The sequence below is a fragment of the Hemitrygon akajei genome, chromosome 6 (genome assembly GCF_048418815.1).
Source record: "Hemitrygon akajei chromosome 6, sHemAka1.3, whole genome shotgun sequence".
NCBI lineage: Eukaryota > Metazoa > Chordata > Chondrichthyes > Myliobatiformes > Dasyatidae > Hemitrygon > Hemitrygon akajei.
Window position 1 is genome coordinate 78,958,557 of NC_133129.1, and position 21,688 is coordinate 78,980,244.

Sequence of the window (21,688 nt, forward strand, 5' to 3'; positions counted from 1 at the left end):
TCTTTGGTAATAGAGTTTACAGGATAAAATCATTAAGATATTTGAAATAATGAGAATGTTAGGTAAATTCACAGCTGAAGAAGCTCTAGCCCACACTCGCCTTTCCATAGCATAAACTGCCTTTTAAATATTGTAATTTTACATACTTTTCAAATGGTGAATCAGCCTATGTGAGAGGAGTATACAAGTGCCAGTTTTATCCTGTGATAGCTGCCATTCTCTAAACATTGTCTTTCTTCTTCACAATTTGCAAAGTATTCCACCTTATGGATTATATGCACCTCCATTTCTCCACTACCATGGTTTAGGTAACCCCAGTGATTAGTGTTTAAGAGCTAACAAACATAAAGTGTAAAAAGGGTGTAGCTACAATGGCACCAGAGAAGAGCTTCTTCAAGCTCATCTGCGTAAAAGCTCAATTTCTACCTTTAATGTCTTTTTTTTTCTTTACAAGCTGAATGGGGGTTCTGTCAGTGCCCTTGACATGCAGCTGCACTCAAACTGTGGTTCTTTACAGCGATGGGACCCACTCATCGATGGACATTTTTCGATATCCCAAGGACACAGCCTAGAAGATGAGTACGCCTTTGGGGTTCTGAGGCTTTGTGGCCCTGTAGATGAGCCGATTCCTGGCTGATGTCATGGGAGAATACAGAATATCGGGAACAATGGATCAGCTGTCAGAGGTCTTGCTGTTCTGCAAATCACTCTCTCTCTCTCGGTAGGGGAGAGTTTGCTGCCAGTTCTCAAGTTGGAGAACTCAAAAACAATGCAGCAGACTATAACACCATAATCAACGAGTTGTTTTGTTTTTGCCTTTCCTCTTGCTGAATGACACCTCTCTGCCCCTTTATTATGGAGGGAGAAAGCCTGTGGCATGTCGAAATGTCGAGTGAACAATTAGTTTTTGTTGTACTGTAGATCTTGGTCTCTCCTGGGGGCTTTCCTATTGCCTGCTTGGTGAGTGGTGGGTGCTGATATTATTGCTAAAATTAATGGGGGTGGGTGAGGGTTGATGCTTTGCTGCTGCTTGTGCCTAGGGGAGAAAGAGGCTTTGGGGTTCTAATGATTTTACTGCCTCTCATTCTTTGGGGTACTCTTCTGTTTTCTTGGATGTTTGCAGGGAGCAAGAAATTCAGGTTGTAATTGGATACATTCTCTGATATTAAATGGAATTATTGAACTATAAATAATACGAAAAATATAATTAATCTAAGGCTGTATAAGAATTTGAAAAACCCGATAGCCTGTTAGTTTGAGATGACGACTGAAAGGATTGTGCTGAAAAAGAAAGAATCGCTTTGCAAAACATGGAGGCCCATCTATATTTACTGGCAGTACATGGCACAACAGCTAATCTGAGGACAAAGTTGTGCATTATATGCCAAATTTATCCAGCAGCCACCATTTACTAAACCATGCAGTAATCCATATCACATGACAGAAAAGGTTTGAGGAACCTTATGGTTGACTCCTGTTCTTATTTTCTTACGTTCATATCTTCTTATTCAATAGATACATTTCTCACCTTTTTCAATATTGTCTCCAAAGCGGCTTCACCAGAGGCCTGGCCTGACACGTTCTGTATTTCCTCAGCATGTTCAAAAGCATTAAGCTCTATTAGTTGTGCTAGAGTTACTGGTTCAAGAACATCAACCAATTTAGCACCAATAATGTTTTCCATTAACTCCCAGTGTCTATGTTTCAGGAAGGGGTTCCTTAAGTTAGTGATTACAGGAAGCTGCAATGTGAAAATAAAATAAAATGTTTTATTTTGACAGAATTACAGAAAAAGAAATGAAGAGTCAAACCCAACTCACCTATCTATATCAATGTTTGTCTCCCTCACTTAAGCCTTGGCCTATTCACTCAATATAACCCCCATCATTATGGTCATTAATTCCTTGCACATTCACATATTTATCAAACATCTTAAATGTAGAAATGCTATAGACTTCATCCCCATAAACTGGATTTTATTGATGTCTTGCTAGGGGTCTCAATCTGCAGCAGGATTAACTCCATGCACGACCCTAGAGTTGATTCCACAAAATGATAATGAAGAGTCCCAGCAAAACTGTGTTCTGCTCTAGTTTACATTTATATTATGTTTTGACCTGAATTCAATTATTTTATGGTGGGAAACAGGATAAAAAGGAAGACAATTTTGCTTTATTTTTGTTCTATTCATTTTATTTAGAGCGTCAACACAGTAACTGGTCCTTCTGGCCCAATGAACCTGCACCATACAATTACACCCATGTGACCAATTAACCTACTAAGCTGTATATCCTTGGAAAGTGGGAGGAAACTAGAGCACTGGAGGAAACTTATGAGGTCAAAGAGAGAACGTACAAACTCTCCACAAAGATTGGTGGAATTGAACTCAGGTCGCTGGTGCTGTAATAATGCTATGCTAACTGCATAGGTACTTTCAGGTAGCACCATGGTCCTGAAAAACGTTGTCTCATTTTTACTGTGTACTGTACCAGCAGTTATGGTCGAAATGACAATAAAAAGTGACTTGACTACATTACTCTGCTGCCCTGTTAATTCTCTTTATTTGGTTTTAATGTTATGTTTTAATTTGCATATGTTTTGTGTATTTGATTACATTTTTATTTACCTCAGTTTTGCTCTGAAACTCAGTTTAACAGCAAGACTACAAAAATCAATTAAAAGATTTACAACCAACTCTGTTCTGGGCCTAGCTGAACTATCAGAGGCCAATCAGTAATTTGCAACTTCTGTATCAGGACAACATAAGTGCAAATGTGAGATCACCTCCAGATGTGGGGACCAGGCAGGAATGATCACCTCAGATTTTCACAAGTGTAATTTTAATGTATATTTTTATGTGCGGATCCTTTAAACCGTTACCTTTTGTCTCATCTGGTCTACATTATCTTTCAGTTTTGCCACCACAGTACTTTGAGGAAGACCTTTCTCCAGTTGATTCACAATCTTGCTGTACTTGTTTACTTCACTACTTAATTGCTCTGCATCTATAGCTTCTAATCCAAACTGTGAGAAAGAAAGAACAGAAAACAGGAATTTAAGAATTTCTTTTTAACTGTTAGGATAACCGTAGCCAAGTGACATTCATTTTCCCACATGTGTGTTCTAAGCATGTACATCAATGCATTATTGTATTTAGCAATCATATTTTTATAATTATCTGTCTAGATTAAGTATTTAGGAATTGATAGTTCACTAGTATTTTCAACAAAAAAGCTGAATATTTTCACAACCTTCTGCTTTATATTAAAGCAGCAACCTTAACCAAGAAAAACTACCTGCAAACATTCTTCTGTGTGACGATCCCAGTCATTTAGAGACTTCCAAAGAAGACTTTTCAGTTTTATATCAGCATGGACTTCTTCCAGCAGATCAAATTTCGTTATTTCTACCTATTTTTTAAAAAATCGCACATATTAGACAGGTAAAAGAAAGTATAAATTATAGCATTCATATTAATGGAAGCAAAGTCACCAATAGCATTTAAGAGCTGTGTAGATGAATGTTTGAATTGTCTAGTTATTGAAGGCTCTGGTTCAGGTGCTGGATGATGGAATTAATATGAATGGGACTCCATTGGAGGCTAAATGATCTGTTTCCATATCAGGCGACTCTATGTTTCAATGACAAAATTGTGTGTCTGCAGTGAGCCAATTTTAAAGATATAGTGCATCTTTCTTCATAATTCCATATCTCACAAAATCATTGTAATTAACATTAACAATGAAACAACATATAAACTACCGAACTATTTCAATGCATTGCTTCATCTACTAAATGACATTTGTCATGTAATTTAATACACAGATTTTAAAATCACTTTTTATTAAATTCTCACTAGAATACCAGAATAATCTGGAGAACTTTGACCATGGTATGCGCTATGTGGGAAATCAGGGACACTTCTAGTGTCCAAATACAGGAAATATGTCCATCTGAATCTCCAGATTCAGAACATTTCACAGCTGGAGTTGTGGGTTGTGGAGTTGTGAATTTATTTATGGGTATATTTGCAATGCCAAGGACATATGCGTAAGAAATTTTGTGAATTAGTCATCCTATAACTATAGGCTGCATGAGTGATATCCAGGTGGATCAGTAAGTGCAGCAAGTAATACAAGAGCTCCTGTGGTCAACCTCCTCTAAAACAAATTTAGTACTATTGATACTGTTGGAGAAATGGGAGATGCCGCTCATGGGAAAGCAACAACAGTCACGTTCATGATACCATAGATGTTCTGCTGCACAAGAGTGGAGGAAAGGGATTAAGAAAGCTACCATGACAGGAGATTCAAATGTAAAGAGAGCAGACACTTCTTTAGCTGCAAATAAAATTGTGAGGTGGCATGTTGTCTCCCCTATACCAGGATCACAAATGTCTCAGAACTGCTTCAGGACATTCTAACAGAGGGTAAAAAGAAAGAAGTCATGAAAGTTCAAAATAAATTTTTGTTAATATGTCACTATATACAACCCTGAGATTTGTTTTCTTGTGGGCATACTCAGTGAAATCCAAGAAACATAATAAGATCAATGAAGGACCACAACCAACAAGACAGACAAGCAACCAACTGCAAAAAACAACAAACTGTGTAAATACTAAAGAAAAAAGAAATAATATTAATTAATAAGTATGCAATAAGTATCAAGAATATGAGAAAGTGAGTCAATGGTTTGGGGGAACAATTCAGTGATGGGACGAGTGAAGTTATCCTCACTGGTTCAAGAGCCTGATGGTTGAGAGGTAATAACTGCTCCTGAACCTGGTGGTGAGGGTACTGAGGCCTGTTTTCCTAATGGCATCAGTAAAAAGAGAGCATGGTCTGAGTGGTGGGGGTCCTTAATCATAGATGCTGCTTTCCCGCAACAGTACTCCATTTAAATGTGCCCAACAGCACAGAGGGCTTACTTATGCTGGACTGGGTCGTATCCACTATTTTTTGTAGGATTTTCCATTCAAGGATTTTGGTATTTCTGTGCCAGGCCATAATGTAACCAGTCAATATATTCTCCACCACACATCAATAGTAGTCTGTCAAAGTTTTAGATGTTATGCCAAATCTTCAAAAACTTCAAAGGAAGTAGAGGGGCTGCCTTGCTTTCTTCATAATTACACTTGCATGCTAGATCCAGGACAGGTCCTCAGAAATGATAACACTGAGGAAGTTAAAGTTGATGTCCCTCTCCACCTCTGATCCCCTAATGAAAAGTGGCTCATGGACTTCTGGTTTCCTCTTCCTGAAGTCAATAGTCAGTTCCTTGGTCTTGCTGACATTGAAAATCGAGTAATGTTGTTGTCATGGGACAACTCAGCCAGATTTTCAATCTCCCCTCTGTATGGTGATTTGTCACCATCTTTGATGGTGCACAATGGTACTAATGACATAGAGAAAAAGACAAATGAGTTCCTGCAACATGATCATTTAGTCGTAAATTAGAAGAGTCTGTAATTTCTTGATTATTTCCAATGCGAATTGCTAGTGAGTTTAGGAATAGGAAAATGGATCAGATGAATGTATACTTCCTGGGATTAATTCCTGGGATGTCCGGACTGTCTTACGCAGAGAGGTTAGAGAGACTGGGCTTGTACACGCTGGAATTAAGGAGATTGAGGGGGATCTGATTGCAACATATAAGATTATTAAGGGATTGGACAAGATAGAGGCAGGAAATATGTTCCAGATGCTGGGAGAGTCCAGTACCAGAGGGCATGGTTTGAGAATAAGGGGTAGGTCATTTAGGACAGAGTTAAGGAAAAACTTCTTCTCCCAGAGAGTTGTGGGGGTCTGGAATGCACTGCCTCGGAAGGCAGTGGAGGCCAATTCTCTGGATGCTTTCAAGAAGGAGCTAGATAGGTATCTTATGGATAGGGGAATCAAGGGATATGGGGACAAGGCAGGAACTGGGTATTCATAGTAGATGATCAGCCATGATCTCAAAATGGCGGTGCAGGCTCAAAGGGCCGAATGGTCTACTTCTGCACCTATTGTCTATTGTCTATTAAAAAGATGGTGTAGGACAGAGGCCTTTATATTTCTGGATCTCTGAGACGGCTTTCGGGAAAGGTGGATATATACCGGTTGGGTGGGTTTCACCTGAACTAAAATGGGAAGAAACATCTTTACCTATACTCTGGCCTATTTCCCTGCCAAATTGGTTCAAGCCTTGGTGCTGTTATGGAGGGTTTAAACAAATTTGGTATGGAAATGGGACAAAGAGCATATATAAAATTGAGGGAATAGTGCAGCCAAATATTGAATAGAAACTAAATCAGTCCAATACACATATCAAACATGGGCTTGGGATTGTAAGGGGAACAGTGTAAGGCAAAACTGCATTTATTTTAAAGCAGGGAATCTGACTAGTTAGGCAGATGAATGGTGTACAGCACAAGAAAATATAGTATTTGTTGCTATCATGGAGAAATAGCTGAAGGAAAGACAGGACTGGCAACTCAACATTCTTTGGTAATATATACAGTAACAAGGGAGGTGTATTGTAATATTAATCAGAAATTCCCTACAGCAGTACTGAGGGAGGATATCCTCTTCTAATTATGTCAAATGGATAGAATTTAGGAACAAAAAAGAATGATAATTTTGTTGAAGATGTTCTGCTGGCCTCCTGACAGTTAACATGAGATAGAGGAGCAGATATGTAAACAAACCCCAGAGAAAGGTCAAATAATTGGATTATTGTAGTAGGGAATTTAAAACCCAAATATCAATTGGAATCATTTCAGTGTGAAAGGCTTAGAGAGTGGGATTTTTAAAATATATCCAAGAGAGCTTTTTGAGCCATTATGCAGATAATCCAAGTAAAGGAGGATAGTATTGGAACTAGTAAGTGGAGATCAGCAGAGAAGCATTTCTGAGACAGTGACCATAACTCTGTAACTTTTAACACGCTTATGGAAGCACAGTGGGAAAATTAAGGTATTGGATTAGAGACAGAAGATTTCAATATCATAAGACAAACATAAATGGACCAAGTGCAGCTATTTTCAGGCAAATCTATAAATGAAAAGTGGAGAGCATTTAAATTTGAGTCATACAGCACAGAAACAGGCCCCTTGGTCCATCATGTCCAGACCACCCTTTAGAGCATATATGTCAAACTCAAGGCCCGCGAGCCAAATCCGGCCCGTGGTGGAATTATCTTTGGCCCGCGAGATAATATCTAATTACGTTAAAGCTGGCCCCAGTAATCGAAGCGCCTATGGTATATGATATGGCTAATGCTGAGTTTATTCAGGTACCAGGTTTTCAGGGTTTTTAGTGTTTATTCGGCTGTCTTGCTCGGCAGTCTTCTTCATAAGAAACGGAATTTGTAAAGTGAAACACTTTGTAGTTATAGCAGAGACTGAGACACATGAGAGCAGGCTGAAAAAACGGAGGCAACGAAAGCTGCGTTCGCACGCGACCGACTGATCCGGCCCGCATGAAGCTGCATTTTGCTCAATCCGGCCCGTGACCTAAAATGAGTTTGACACCCCTGCTTTAGAGTCAGAGCAGTACAACATAAAAACAGGCCCTTCACCCCACTGCATCAGCACTGACCATTATGCCTATCTACACTCATCCCACCTCTCTGCATTAATTCCATATCTCTCAATGTCCTACTTATTCATATACTTGTAAAGATGCCTCTTCAATTTGTTACTGTTCCTACCTCCAGCACCTTCTCTGGTAATTCATTCCAAATACCAAATACACTTTATGTGAAAGATTTACACCTTAAATCAGGCACGATGGAATGGCAAAGCAGACTCGATGGGCTGAGTGGCCTAATTCTGCTCCCCTGTCTTATGTCTTATGGTCTAAGTACCCTTTAAATTTCCTCCCTTTTACCTTAAACCAATACCCTGCAGTTTTAGATACCCTATCATTGCTACTCATAACTTTATATTCCTCATTTATGTCACCTCTCAGCCTCCTTCACTTCAGGGGAAGGTGACCCAATCTATCCAATCTCTCCTGATAACTCAATCTCTCAAATCCAGGCAATATCCTGATGAACCTTTTCTAGCTTTTCATGTCCTTTCTATAGTGTGATGACCAGAACTGCAGGCAGTTCTCCGAGTGCAGTCTAACAAACATTTTGTACAACTGAAACATGATGCCCCAGCACTCCTACTCAGTTCCTCAGCCAATGAAGGCTTCAAGGTAAGGGGAGGGAAGTTCAAGGGGGATATTAGAGGAAGGTTTTTCACTCAGAGAGTAGTTGGTGCATGGAATGCACTGCCTGAGTCAGTGGTGGAGGCAGATACACTAGTGAAGTTTAAGAGATTACTAGACAGGTATATGGAGGAATTTAAGGTGGGGGGTTATATGGGAGACAGGGTTTGAGGGTCGGCACAACATTGTGGGCCGAAGGGCCTGTAATGTGCTGTACTATTCTATGTTCTATGTTCTATGTTCTATTCTATGTCATACACCTTCCTCACCAAAATCTGCCTACTCTGGACTTTTATCCCAAGGTCTTGTTGTTGATCAATGCTCTGAAGATCTCTGCTATTTATTCTATATGTCCTACCAGAATTTGACTTCCATCACTTTGCACTTGTTACACTTAGAGCAAGAAAATAACCCAGGAAGGAGTAAGGTCCATATGGGACCAAAGTGTCAATGTACATATGCAGCAGGAGGACATTGATGGAGTCCTAAATAAATGCTTCTCTTCAGTATTAAAGGAAGAAGGCACAGTAGTTGGAAAACCCAGACAGGAGGTGATAATGATGTCTGTCAAGGTGACATTTGATCCTTAGAGGGATTAAAGGTAACATAATTCCCAAGATCTTGCATCCCAGGTTAATACAGGAGGCAAGGGAGGAGATTTCTGGGATGCCTGCAGAGACTTTTAAATTCTTACTGGTCAAAGGTGAGATGCCAGATGACCGGAATCAAACAAATTTGATACCTTTATTCAATAAAAGTAGCAGCGATGAGCCCGATAATTACAGGCCATGAGTCTAACTTCAATGGTGGGGAAATTATTGGAAAAAATCCTGATAGACAAGCTTAACCTGTGTTTGTAAAGCTCGTGTTAAATTTGACAGTCAGCATGGCATTGTTAGTGGGAGAGTCTGTCTGACTAATTTGATTGAATACAGTATTTCAAAAATGTTTAATAAGGACAGTGCAGCTAATGTAGACTACATGGACTTCAGTAAGGTATGTGACAAGGTAACACTGAGGAGACTAGACTAGACCAAAAGATAAGAACCTATGCAATCCAAGGCAAGTTTTTGTGATCTGAAGTCAGTGACCAGTGTTGTACTATAGGAATCTGTGTTTGACTGTTAATATTTGTCATATATTTTAACAGTTTGTCAATGAATGGTTACATTGCAGCTGACACAGAAATCGGTAGTGCTGTTGATAATGAGTAGAACTGTCTTAGGCAGGAAGATATTAATCAATTAGTAAAATGGGCAGAGCAAAGGCAGATGGAATTTAGTTCTGACAGGTGTGAAGTGATGGATAGGTGGTATTAGGAAGGGTGGAGGAACAGAGGGATCATGGTGTATATGACCAAGGGACCTTGAAGATACCAACTCAGCTAAATAAAGAAATGAAGACATACAGAATACTAGTCTGCATTAGCAAGGCAATTATGGTGCAGCTTTATACAGCATTGTTTAGACCACAGATAGAGTATTGTGTAGGTCTGGCCACCACACTGTAAGAAAGACTTGATTGCACTACAAAGTGTGCAAAAGAAATTCACAAAAATATTGCCAGGGATGGAGTATTTCAGATATCTGCAGAGACTAGATAAGCTGGGTTTATTTTTCCTTGAACAACTGATTCATTGAAAACTATTATGCACAGAACATAACTTACTGAAAGCAAATTCCTACAAAAACATTCATGAAAATATTACATTCTGTTTCATGATGAAAGCTACTGATCTCTAGTGATCCTCCTGTTTGCAACACTCAATAAGCGTGTTATTTTTCACTTAGTGACAAAAGCATATATACCCAATATACATAGAATCCTGATCCCAGCACTGAACACACCCTAGTAGCTTCCTCCAATATAATATAAACCTTCCTAAGTATTAAATTATGTTTTTAAGTCTAAAAAATCAGAAGTTAAAACTATTATACGGAATTAATTCAGGATTAGAGTTTATTAAATCAATGCATGCTCATTTGTCTTTCATTCTTTGTATGAATGCACTTGTTCCCTGAAGCAACTAATCAAGATGCTTTTCATCACTTTAATATTGATCAAAAAGGTCTGATGGAATAATTTGTTTTTGTTTGTGCTAACTCAGTTGCTGTGTCAGTGGAAACAAAGCCCTCTTCAGTACATTCTCTGAATAAACACCCATACGTCCCTACCTCAGCCCTTCTCCTAACTACCTCAGCATTAAATGCTTCTGCAACTTATTCTTTCATTATTAAATGGTATCTGCCTCGAATAATTCTGTAAAAGAATTATCAAAACTTCGACCTGTCGTGTACTAGCTGTGTTTCAACTGTCTTCCCCTTGTTGATTCTATAATCAGAAGAACCTGCATTTTTCCACTCATAAAATTAAACATTTCTTTATTTTAGATATCTCTATCAAGTTTGCAGAAACTTCTGTGATTCTATGGGAAAAGGTGCAAGAACAGAAAACACAAGGGACTACTGCTGATGGAATCTGGAACAACACAAAATCAGCTGGAGGAACTCAATATTGCAGGACCTTTCTCTCCATTCTTGGTCCTGATGCAAAGTTTCAATCCAAAACGCAACATTTTCTTTCCTCCTACTGATGCTGCTCAACTCACTGAGTTATGTCAGTTGATAGCGTGTTGCTCCACACTTTCCAACACTATTCTTTTCATGCTATAATGACTACCGTAAAGTCACAGCATATAGCTAAAACCAGTCACCTTAAAGTTCTTCTGATAAGATTTATACTCAAATGCACGTGTTTGAAGTTCATCCATGACTCTCTGATGATCATCCAGAATGGTTTGCACATTTTCTCTGTCAGAATTGATATCTAGAATCTGAGGATCCTGTAACACATACAGCAAAGAAAATAGATTAATAGAATTAAAGGCACTATATAAAATTAACACAAGAAACTGCAGTTAATAAATAAGATGATATATGGTATAATAATCTGAAGAGTTCTTCCTTAGTTTTGTTCTATTGATTTATTACCCACAAAACAACTTCCAAATCCTAGAAGAGTGTGATAACACTCCGGGCCTCAGCCAACAATTCAGTTACTGGCAAATTCTGAAACAACTTCTGAATAAAGAGGAGGATATGTAAACAACATTTCAGAGAGATGTTACAGGTAAGACCAGGACAAAACATTTTTTGAGGGATGATGCTGATGACAACAAATGAGAAGTATTTTGCACTTATGCAATTCCTGTGCTTCACCAGCCATAAAGAAGACAGGGAACTTAGAAGAGTTTATTACGTACAAAATAAATATTGCAGAAAATATGCATTAATGGAATGGCAGGCCCATAAATGTTTAATATGAGGGCCTGGTGCTGCAATATTTAATATTGCTTGAGATCCATTGTGTTGTACATTTGTGAACAGCCCCTTACATTCGGAAAGAAATTAATTTCATATATATCAACACAGGAGGAGGGAGAGATCACATGTTAATTCCAGGTCCAGTCGGGATGAAAGGGAGGTATTTTAGAGATGAGATGACCAAGACTGGGCAGGAAAAGGTGGGATACAGGTGGTAGAGGAGGGGGTCAGGAGTGGGGTGGGGGGTCAGCCACAAGTTAAACAGTGTCTGACAGTCAAGGACCGGTAATGATTATGGAGTGCCTCTGATATGTTGGATTGGAGGCAGTGCTGGCCGTGTAGAAGTCAGAAAAGGATCAGCTGACAGGTATCAGCCATTGGAGATCTGTAGGGGGAGCTAGCAATCTGAGATTGGTTCACATGTTAGCATTAGGAATTGGTAGAGTTTGGAGTCATTGACAGTTAGGCACATTTAGGGGCTTGATATCAGGGATTAAGATGGAGAGTGGCATTTGGCAGTCAGGATATGTTTAGGATGAACTGGGATTTGAAATAAATAAATAAATTTATACATTTGATAAAGTGGTGTTGAGTGAATTGACAGAAACATTTTAGAAGTAATTAGTGACCTACTGAGAAAGCTCCTTTTATGTAACACTGAGACTAGTCTCAAAGAGAACAATGTTTGCAATTGACCCGCAGCTCTTTGTGGTGGCTCTGTTTGTACATTGATTGACTACTTTGATTGAAAGTTTCAATGTTCATCAGTGCAAATAAAGTTTGGCAGGGCTTTCTGTGAATGTAATGTCTTTTACTGCCAAAGGGAGAGCTTCTATTTTTTTTCCCCCATATTTAGGTAAAGGGGACATTTTTTATTAGTAAATTATAACCAGCAAAGTAAGATCTCATGACACATTCGAAAATACTGAATTGTGATTAACTAATGAAGCTTGTTCAGAAAATAAATGGTTTAAAGCAAACTTGTTGGCAACTCATAAACAGGACCCTTCTATCTCCACAAAAATATTCAGACAGAAACAAACATGAATATAAATATCATCAACTGAGCTGGTACCCTAATAAACTTAGTACTGAGATCAGGTAATGTAGCAATTAGGCTACTGCACCTATAATCCGGAGTTCTGCGCATGCTGATTCTTTATTAGAGTCTGAGAGTCTGTGGTGGTCTAGGAATCAAAGCTATAATGGCTAAAAAAGAACGTCCTTACCTTATACAAGGTCAGTACTTGATGAAACCTCGGCCATATGAGCAATATCAATATCCAGAAAAAGAATAAAACTGAGACTTTCCCAAATTTATGTTGTTTTCTCCTACACATATTTATCCAATTCTCTTCTTAAAATTAGAGATGACCTATGTTAGAAGTTGGGGCTGCTCTCATTAGAGCAGAGAATTTCAATGTAAATTTAAATAAATACATATTATTTCAGTGGGTAAAAGAGACACCAGGGACCGCTAATGCTGGAATCCAGAGCAACACAGAATTGCCAGTGGGTAAAGGGTTGAAAATAAAAGGACATATGGAGCTTGGTTCAAGCATTGCCAGCGACTTTACACAATATTTAATGAACTTAGAGGATTTGGAATGCCGCAGAGACATGGTTTGTAATTAGCAATTGTTAATTATGTTATTGACTCACCTGCACTTGTAGCCATACTTCTCTGACTTCCTCATTCAGCACTTCAATGTCTTTATCCAGGCAGTGACATAATTTGGATACATTACTTTCTCTTTCATTTATAGCTCTATCAATTACAGTACGAACGGAGGATATTGAAGGTTTCAGAGTTGCAAATACAGCAAGATCCTCAGGAGGTGTGCCAATCTTGTACTTTTCAATGAGCTGATACATCATGACAACAATACTTGATTCTTCTTCCAAGACTTCAATCTAAAAAAATATAAAATTATCACCAAAGTTATGGATTGCTAATTCCATAGGCCAGTTCCATTCCTACTTTTTTTGAAGATTAGAAAATTTTTGACAAAAACAGTCCATTTGTAATTCCCACACCCCCCAAGTATATCCAGTTAAGATCATGCTGTGATATTTAAACTATTCCAAGTCCACTTAATCAATCTGTCTGCTACAGTTGACATTTTCAGCAAACATTAACAATACCAAGTTGCTGTGGAGAATCACAGCATGCAAATAAGTCAGTAAATTCCAAGCTCACAGATAGACTGTGTCATAGGCCGAATTTGAAATATTTAAGAAAAATCCAAGAAATGAAAAATGATGTAGTGGTTATTGACGCTGAAGATCCCTGTACTTTCTGTGTGTTTAACTTCCACCTGCGATGTGAAAACAATGACCAGGTTCATACTGTTAACTTTGGATTAAAGGTGACTGATGAGAGAGTTTATTAATGTGTATAAAATTACAAACAATCAGAACAGATATTACTTATTATACCTAGTATTAAGTAAAATCATAGGGCTATGGATTGCATTAAACAATAGAATGATTAGAGCAAAATTGAGTAAAAGTAACTTCATTTAATAAATTGTAGGTAGATGGAACTTACTGCCTGAAATTGTGGTAGAGGAAGAGACCTTTGACATAAGAGAATGTCTATTTTCGTTAAAGTAGTTGTGGTGGGCTCTAGATTCTTTCTTCACCATAAATTTCAATGATTCTAGTTTTATTATTCTATAAACATGCCAAATGCAGTGATCTGTCTATGTAGCAATGAAGTTAATACTAATGGCATTGCTGCTACCTGGAAATATTGAAATTCTGCCTTGCATGCTCATCTCCAGATAAAATCATAGTGTCACAGAGATACACAGCACGGAAACAGGCCATTCATCCCAACCAGTTCCTGCTGACCAAGATGTCCCATCCAAGCTAGTCCCATTTTCCAATATTTAGCCCATAACTTTCTAAATCTTTCCATTCCATGGACCTGTCCAATAGTCTTTTAAAAGTTATCATTGTACTTGCAGCCCCGAGCACGCTTTCCATCCATGCCGGGTTGAGCATCGAGCTAGACACTCAGCCTCGTTAAAAAAAAACAAGGGTCGAGTCTGCAACGTTCATACTATGACCCAGTTAATCCGAAAGGAGACCAATCCTGACATTATGCGCTAGACAAGAATGGCTGACTGTCTGGTGTGACAAGCTATGAATAATGACCTGCCTCAGACACTTTCTTTGAAGCTCATTCCACTTTGTGTAAGGAAGTTACTCCACAAGTTCATATTAAATCTTTCCCCCCCCACCCCCGTCCCACATTGAACCTATGCCCTCTAGTTCATGATTCTCCAACCCCGAGAAAAAGTGTAATCCATTATATCTAAATGATTTTATACACCCCTATAAGATCACTTCTTAGTCTTTGCCTCTAGGAATAAAATCCTAGACTGTCAATAAACTGTCAACCTCTCTCCGTAATTCATAGTGCCCTAAGTCCTGACAATATATTTATAAATCTATTCTGCACTCTTTCCAGTTTAATACCATCTTTCCTATAGCAGAGCAACCAAAATTGCTCCATGTGTGGCCTCACCAGTGACCTGCACAACAGTGCCATATCCTCATACCCTGTCTTATGAAGGTCAGTTCATAAGTGATTCCACATTAAGTGAACCATGAACTTGTACTCCAAGGTCTTCTGTTCTACACAATCACAAGGCCCCTGCCATTCACTGTGATAGACCGAACTGGATTTGACTTTCCAAAATGAAATACCTTACACTTATCCAAATTAACTCTATCTTGACGAATTAAATTATCCGCCCGAAACGTCGACAGCACTTCTCCCTATAGCCTGGCCTGCTGTGTTCCACCAGCATTTTGTGTGTGTTGTTTTAACTCTATTTGAGATTCTTTCCTTCTAATTACTCGGCTGATCAGAATCCTCTGAATTTTTTATAATCTTCTTCATTATCCACAAAATCACTTATTTAAGTATCCTCTGCAAAGTAACTAACCATGTCTTGTGCATTCACACCCAAATATTTGACATTCTGTTAGAAGACAAACAACAATGAGCCCAGGATGGAAGTCTAAGGCACACCAGCAGCATGGGCCTCCAGTCCAATAAATAACCTTCCTCATCACCCTCTGCTTTTTCCCATCAAGCCCAATATGCATTCAGTTAGACAGCTCTACCTGGATTCTATGCAAAATCTTTAATTAGATTTTTAATGCATATATATCAAAAAAAAGACAGGAACTAATACTGACTTTTGAATTCAGATACCATGGATAAGATGAAAAGTAAACTAAGTTTTTTAGACCAGCTCTAATTAATGAACTGAGTGTATGATGGTCACGTTTGATTATAGGGTAAGGCACAGAAAGTAGCAATTTGATACGTTTTATCCATGCCAAACAAAGGAGAGATATTTAAGCATATTCCTCTTCTAGTTCTCAATAAGTCATTTCAGAAGGTTATCTAGGTTCAGGTATCTCCGTTGGTATAGGTGACCATCTAGGTAATTCCTAAGTCTAAGAAGGTTTTGACAAAATCTTGTTATACTTGTTTGCTTCCACCATCCAATCAGGTAGCCAGTTCTAGATAACCATCTCCTTTGGGTAAAGACTTTTTTTTAATCAATTATATCTATTCTTATACCTAAAGCTATATTTCTATACTGATAACTGACTCATCTGCTAAAGGAAATACTGTTTCTATCCTTTGCATACATAGGATGAGATGAGATTCAGAGCACAGAAAGATGCTGTTTAGCCAACTAGTCCACACTAGTGCTTATGCTCTCTCAGGCATCCTCTTGTGTCTCAGCATCTGTGTTCATCAGTATCACACTCTGTTCTCTTCTCCCTCACATACTTATCCAGACCGCTCTTAAATGTATCTACACTATGGAGCAAGTTTCACAGTCTCACTGCTCTTTACTCTTTGGTAAAGACACTTCATCTGAGTTCCCATTGTGCTTCTTGTTGGTTAACCTATGCTGATTGCCTCTAGATAAGTTCTTCCGTACAAGTGGAAACATTTTCTCTGCATCTATTCTAACAGAAACTTTCACCATTTTAAAGTCCTCTCTGAGGTTAAATCTCAGTTTTCTTAAGGCAAGAAAGACCCAGTCTGCTTAGCATAAACTTTTATACAAATTTATATCTCAGCTTTTCTTGCTCTGTAAGAAATGGGTACAATCTTATTACTCATCTCTCACAACTAAATTAACTAGGCCTTATGAGTCTTTTTCAATGCTCTTACATCACTTTGTGTACCGTTTTAAAACATGACAACTCTACATTTATTGTCTACACTTCATCCAACAAAGGAAAGTTGCTATATGATTTTTATTGCCTTGCATGTTTGATTGCTGTTTTCAGAAGTCAGTGGGCATCACCACTGATCCATTTTTATGGAGTCATAGCTACACAGCACAGATATAGTCCTGCATCCCAATGACTCCATGCTGGCAAATGTTTCTCCTTTCACCTTAAACCTCTAGCCTCTAGTTTTACATTCCTTTATGCTGAGGGAAAAAACTTTGACCATCCACCTTATCTATACTCCTCATGATTTTATATACCTCTATATAGTCACCCCTCTACTTCCTTGGCTCCAGGGAAAGAAATGTCCCAGCCTATTCAATTTATCCTCATAGCTTAAGCTCTTTGAGGGAAGGAACTTCGACTCAGGCCTGGGAGGCTGGCGTCGGGCATTTTCATACCTTACAAGGCGCGGAACTAAAGACTGTGTGGTGCGCCACTCCTCACACAGACATTTCACAGTATTTTTCTTTATTTTACGAGGTTGAGTTGTGAGCTGAACACTCAAAGCAACACGGATGGAAGGCATACTCGGGCCCAACTGGATTCAAACCTGGGAACCTCTGTTCGGGAGTCTGGCGCTGATGTCACTGCGTCACAAGCCGACCATTCAGTCCTGTTAAAATCCTTGTGAGTCTGCCCCTTTTCCAGCTTGACAATATCCTTCCTACATGATACTCCATTAGGTCGCACAAACAACTTATACAGTTGAAATGCGATATCCTAACACCTGTACTTGGTACTCTAATGGATGAAGGCCTTCTTCACAAACCTGTCTACCTGTGTCTCCACTTTCAGGAAAAATGTACCTGTACCTCTAGATCTTTCTGTCCTGCAATACTCACCAGGGACTTATTATTTACACTCTAAGTCTTGCCATGGTTTAACTTACCAAAGTCAACGATTCGCACTTTTCCAAGTTAAATTAGACTGCTGATCTTTGGCCCACTTCCCTAGCTGATCTAGATCCTGTTGTAGTGTTTGATAATCCTCTTCACAGTCCACTACATCATCAATTTTGGAGTCACCTACAAATTTACTCACTATAGTAACTATATACTTGTGCAAATTCTTAATGCAGGTGACAAGCAATAATAACCCAGCACTGATCCCTTCAACACACCACTGATCACAGGCATCCAATGTGAAATAAAATATCCGTTATCACCTTCTACCAAGGCATATTTGTATCCAGATGGTCAGCCCACTCTGGGTGTCAAGTGATCTAATCTTCAGGGATAGCCTATCAATATCTTCTTAGGTTCAAACTTTTCTTGTGTACTTCCTTACCTGTTTGTCATCTCAAATTGGCACTTGTATCAGTCTAAAATTGTCAATTAATTAAATAATCCTTTCTAACTGCTTTAAATAATGTGTGCCTTTCCAAACAATGATTTAAACTGTCATGGTGAAAACAAGTTGAAATTGTACAGTATTCACAAATGTATATATTTGCAAAATCACAAAACTGAAAATGAATCAGATATCCTACCGCTACTATAAAATTACATATGCAGATTTTGCACAATAGTTCATTTAGAAGCAAGTTCAAAAGGCACTCTTTCCACATCAGGTGGGTGATCATTTTCTTCCTCCACAAATTGCACTGAATAGGAAAATTAATATTGACGTACAAAGTGAATCATACCCACTATCTTTAATTTATGCAGAATACACCTTTTTAGTCATGCTAACAAATTGGCAATGGTAAAATCCTAAGCCCTACTTCATATTGTTGTTGTAAAGAACAGTAAACTAAAACCTTCCTTTTCATAGTTATTTTATAACAGTTAGGACAGTTAAATAACTATGACAGTTATTTTAAAATATTTATTATGAATATATTTCCACATACCCTTTCTTGCATCTCATCAAGGAATAGCAGACTGTTTACATATTCCATAGTAGCAGTTGGAACTATTTCAAGTTTAAATTCAGCATCTTGCAGCTCACGAATAATAGCATCTGTTTTCTGCTTGGCAATAACTGGAAGTATATTATTAATAGCCTAACCAGAAAAAGATCAAATAATAATATTAGCAAGAGTATTACAATTCCTCTTGACTTTGTTTTAAGTTTAGTGTTGTTTGCCTATTACAAGTAATCACATGATTATTTATGAAGCTTCACAATAAGTATTAAACTTTCCAGTTAAATGTTAACCAAGTTAATTTTGTTCAGAAATAGCATTGTATTTATCTCTTATTCCAGTACCAGATCTAAACTAGTACACAATAAAAACATTCCAATTGTTTGAGAATTTTAAAAGTTACAAGGAAGCATAAGGACTGCATAATATATAATATAATTTTTTAAATTTACAAATTACAGATTTTTTTCAATGTGTACTAACTTAAAATGGCATAGGATTGTACCAAAGAAAAGAATGTAAATTATACTAACTAATACAAATGTTATTAATTATTGTAATTATTATACATTTCCTGCCATTCTTTTCAAAAGTTTTATGATCACTGCCTAATAGAAAAGCACTGTAAAGTTGCTATTCTTTAAATACATATATCAATAGAGTTGCAACATTGCTTCAATTGACAAGACTATGTAACTGATGTGATGGACGTTTACATTGATAGTTTCCGTTATAAAGGTAGATATACAAATTTAGCAATATAAAAAGGAAAGCTCTTACAGTGGAAACAGAATCATATACTGTATGGTTATACCATGTGCAATAAACTTTCCTTAACCGAAGACCTTCATAATTACTTAATCACAAGAGAATTAAGATTGTTTTAATTTTCACTTTACAAATGTATATTCCAATTAAATAAATTATACTAAGTGACCTTGTGTTAATGTTAAACTTTATATAGACATTTTATAAATAAATTATTTGCTGAAGGTAACATTGATGCAGGTATTATCTGGAATATATAAGATCAACTGCAACCCTCAAGAACTCCATGTGACTGATATAAACAAGAGAACTAGACTATTCTTTGTGTGGTATTAGCTATTGTCAATAAGTCTATTTTGCTTATAATCACATGAGATGAATTAGTACAAAATATTGAGAAGAATCTGGGATATTAAATTAAAGTGAACAAAGATTAAAGCTCACTGAAGAACATCACAATAAAAACTTAAAGTCAGCAGTTCAAGTGTGAGATTTCCTTCTCACTTCACATCTTGGCTTTGTTCATTGGAAGTATTATTTCATCTAATCTCTCAAAAAATTCCTGGCACAGAAATGACCCCAGCCTTACAACACACACAAAATGCTGGAGGAACTCAGCCGGCAAGGCAGCATTGATGGAAAAATGTACAGTCAATGTTTCAGGTCAAAACATTTCGTCGGGACTGGAGAAAAAAAAGCTGAGGAGTAGATTTTAAAGGTGGGGGGCGGGGAGAGAGAAACACCAGGTGATGCACCATCAATAACTCACGCCGAGACTTAGGAAGTGAGATATCGGCTTTTATTGACTGAAGAACAACTACATCCTGGGAAAATGAGGGAGAGCAGCAGGCCACAGTCGCCTTTATACAGGGGTCTGTGGGAGGAGCCACAGGAGCAGTCAGACAGGTATATCTAGTTCACCACATTCACCCCCCCTTTGTTTAAAAAAAATTCCCAAGCATATTTACAGGTTAAGTCGATCAGGTGGTCGAATCGTTCGCTGCGATCTACGTAGCTCCGGCTGCAATTGCACAGGAGCCGGAGGTGATGACGGCACAGGTGCCGGAGGTGGTGTTTGCTCCGGAGGCGGACAGTGGGTTAATTCTGTCCCAACAGGAGGTGTCAGGGATCCCTCGCGTGTGAGCGAGGTCCCTGGAACAGACGCATACGGAGTCTGTGTGGGGCACGGTGCGTGCGGAGTCACCTCGGGTACAGGGTGCATAGTTACCGTGGAGTGCTCGGGGTAGTGGTCTGCTGCTCCGGCGGGCGCCAGGTCGCGGACAGAGACCGTGTCCTCCCGCCCATCAGGCAAGACCACGTAGGCATACTGGGGATTAGCATGCAGGAGGTGAACCTTCTCGACCAGTGGTGAGTACTTATTACTCCTCGCATGTTTACGTAGCAGCACTGGCCCCGGGGACGTCAGCCAAACTGGCAGGGTGGTCCCAGTGACAGACTTCCTGGGAAAAGAGAATAAGCGTTCATGAGGGGTGGCATTAGTGGACGTACACAACAGGGAGCGGATAGAGTGGAGTGCCTCAGGGAGGACCTCCTGCCATCGGGAGACCGGCAACCCTTGTGACTTAAGGGCTAAAAGTATGGCCTTCCACACTGTGGCATTCTCCCTCTCCACCTGGCCATTCCCCCGGGGATTATAACTCGTGGTGCGACTAGTAGCTATGCCCCTAGCAAGCAGGAACCGGCGCAACTCGTCACTCATAAAGGAGGACCCTCTATCACTGTGGACATAGCAGGGATATCCGAACAGAGTGAAGAGCTGGCGCAGGACTTTTATGACCGACGTGGTAGCAGTGTCGGGGCAGGGAACGGCAAAGGGGAATCGCGAGTACTCGTCAATAATACTGAGAAAGTAGACATTGCGGTCGGTGGAGGGAAGGGGGCCCTTAAAGTCAATACTCAGTCGCTCAAAAGGACGGGTGGCCTTGACAAGCTGCGCAGTGTCAGGACGGTAGAAGTGCGGTTTGCACTCAGCGCAGATCTGGCAGTCCCTGGTCATCGTCCTGATGTCCTCCAGGGAGTACGGCAGGTTCCGGGCTTTAATGAAATGATAAAACCGGGTGACCCCCGGGTGGCAAAGTTGGGCATGAAGGGCATACAGCTGGTCGAGCTGGGCACTAGCACACGGTCCCCGGGATAGGGCATCAGAGGGTTCATTGAGCCTGCCAGGCCGGTACAGGATATCGTAAGTATAGGTGGAGAGTTCTATTCTCCATCGCAAAATTTTATCATTTTTGATT

The 21,688-nt window shown here is 39.0% G+C and overlaps 1 protein-coding gene across 1 annotated transcript in view; it reads right to left on the bottom strand.

Annotated features, from left to right (window-relative positions):
• Positions 1 to 21,688, bottom strand: part of dnah6 (dynein, axonemal, heavy chain 6) — a 352,146-nt gene that overhangs the window by 251,871 nt on the left and 78,587 nt on the right. Inside the window, exons 14-19 of the mRNA XM_073050010.1 lie at positions 18,648 to 18,800; positions 13,181 to 13,432; positions 10,909 to 11,037; positions 3,297 to 3,410; positions 2,881 to 3,024; positions 1,529 to 1,741 (exon numbers count right to left, since the gene is read on the bottom strand). Of these exons, the coding sequence (XP_072906111.1) occupies positions 1,529 to 1,741; positions 2,881 to 3,024; positions 3,297 to 3,410; positions 10,909 to 11,037; positions 13,181 to 13,432; positions 18,648 to 18,800 (1,005 nt within the window). The remainder of the gene's footprint in view (positions 1 to 1,528; positions 1,742 to 2,880; positions 3,025 to 3,296; positions 3,411 to 10,908; positions 11,038 to 13,180; positions 13,433 to 18,647; positions 18,801 to 21,688) is intronic.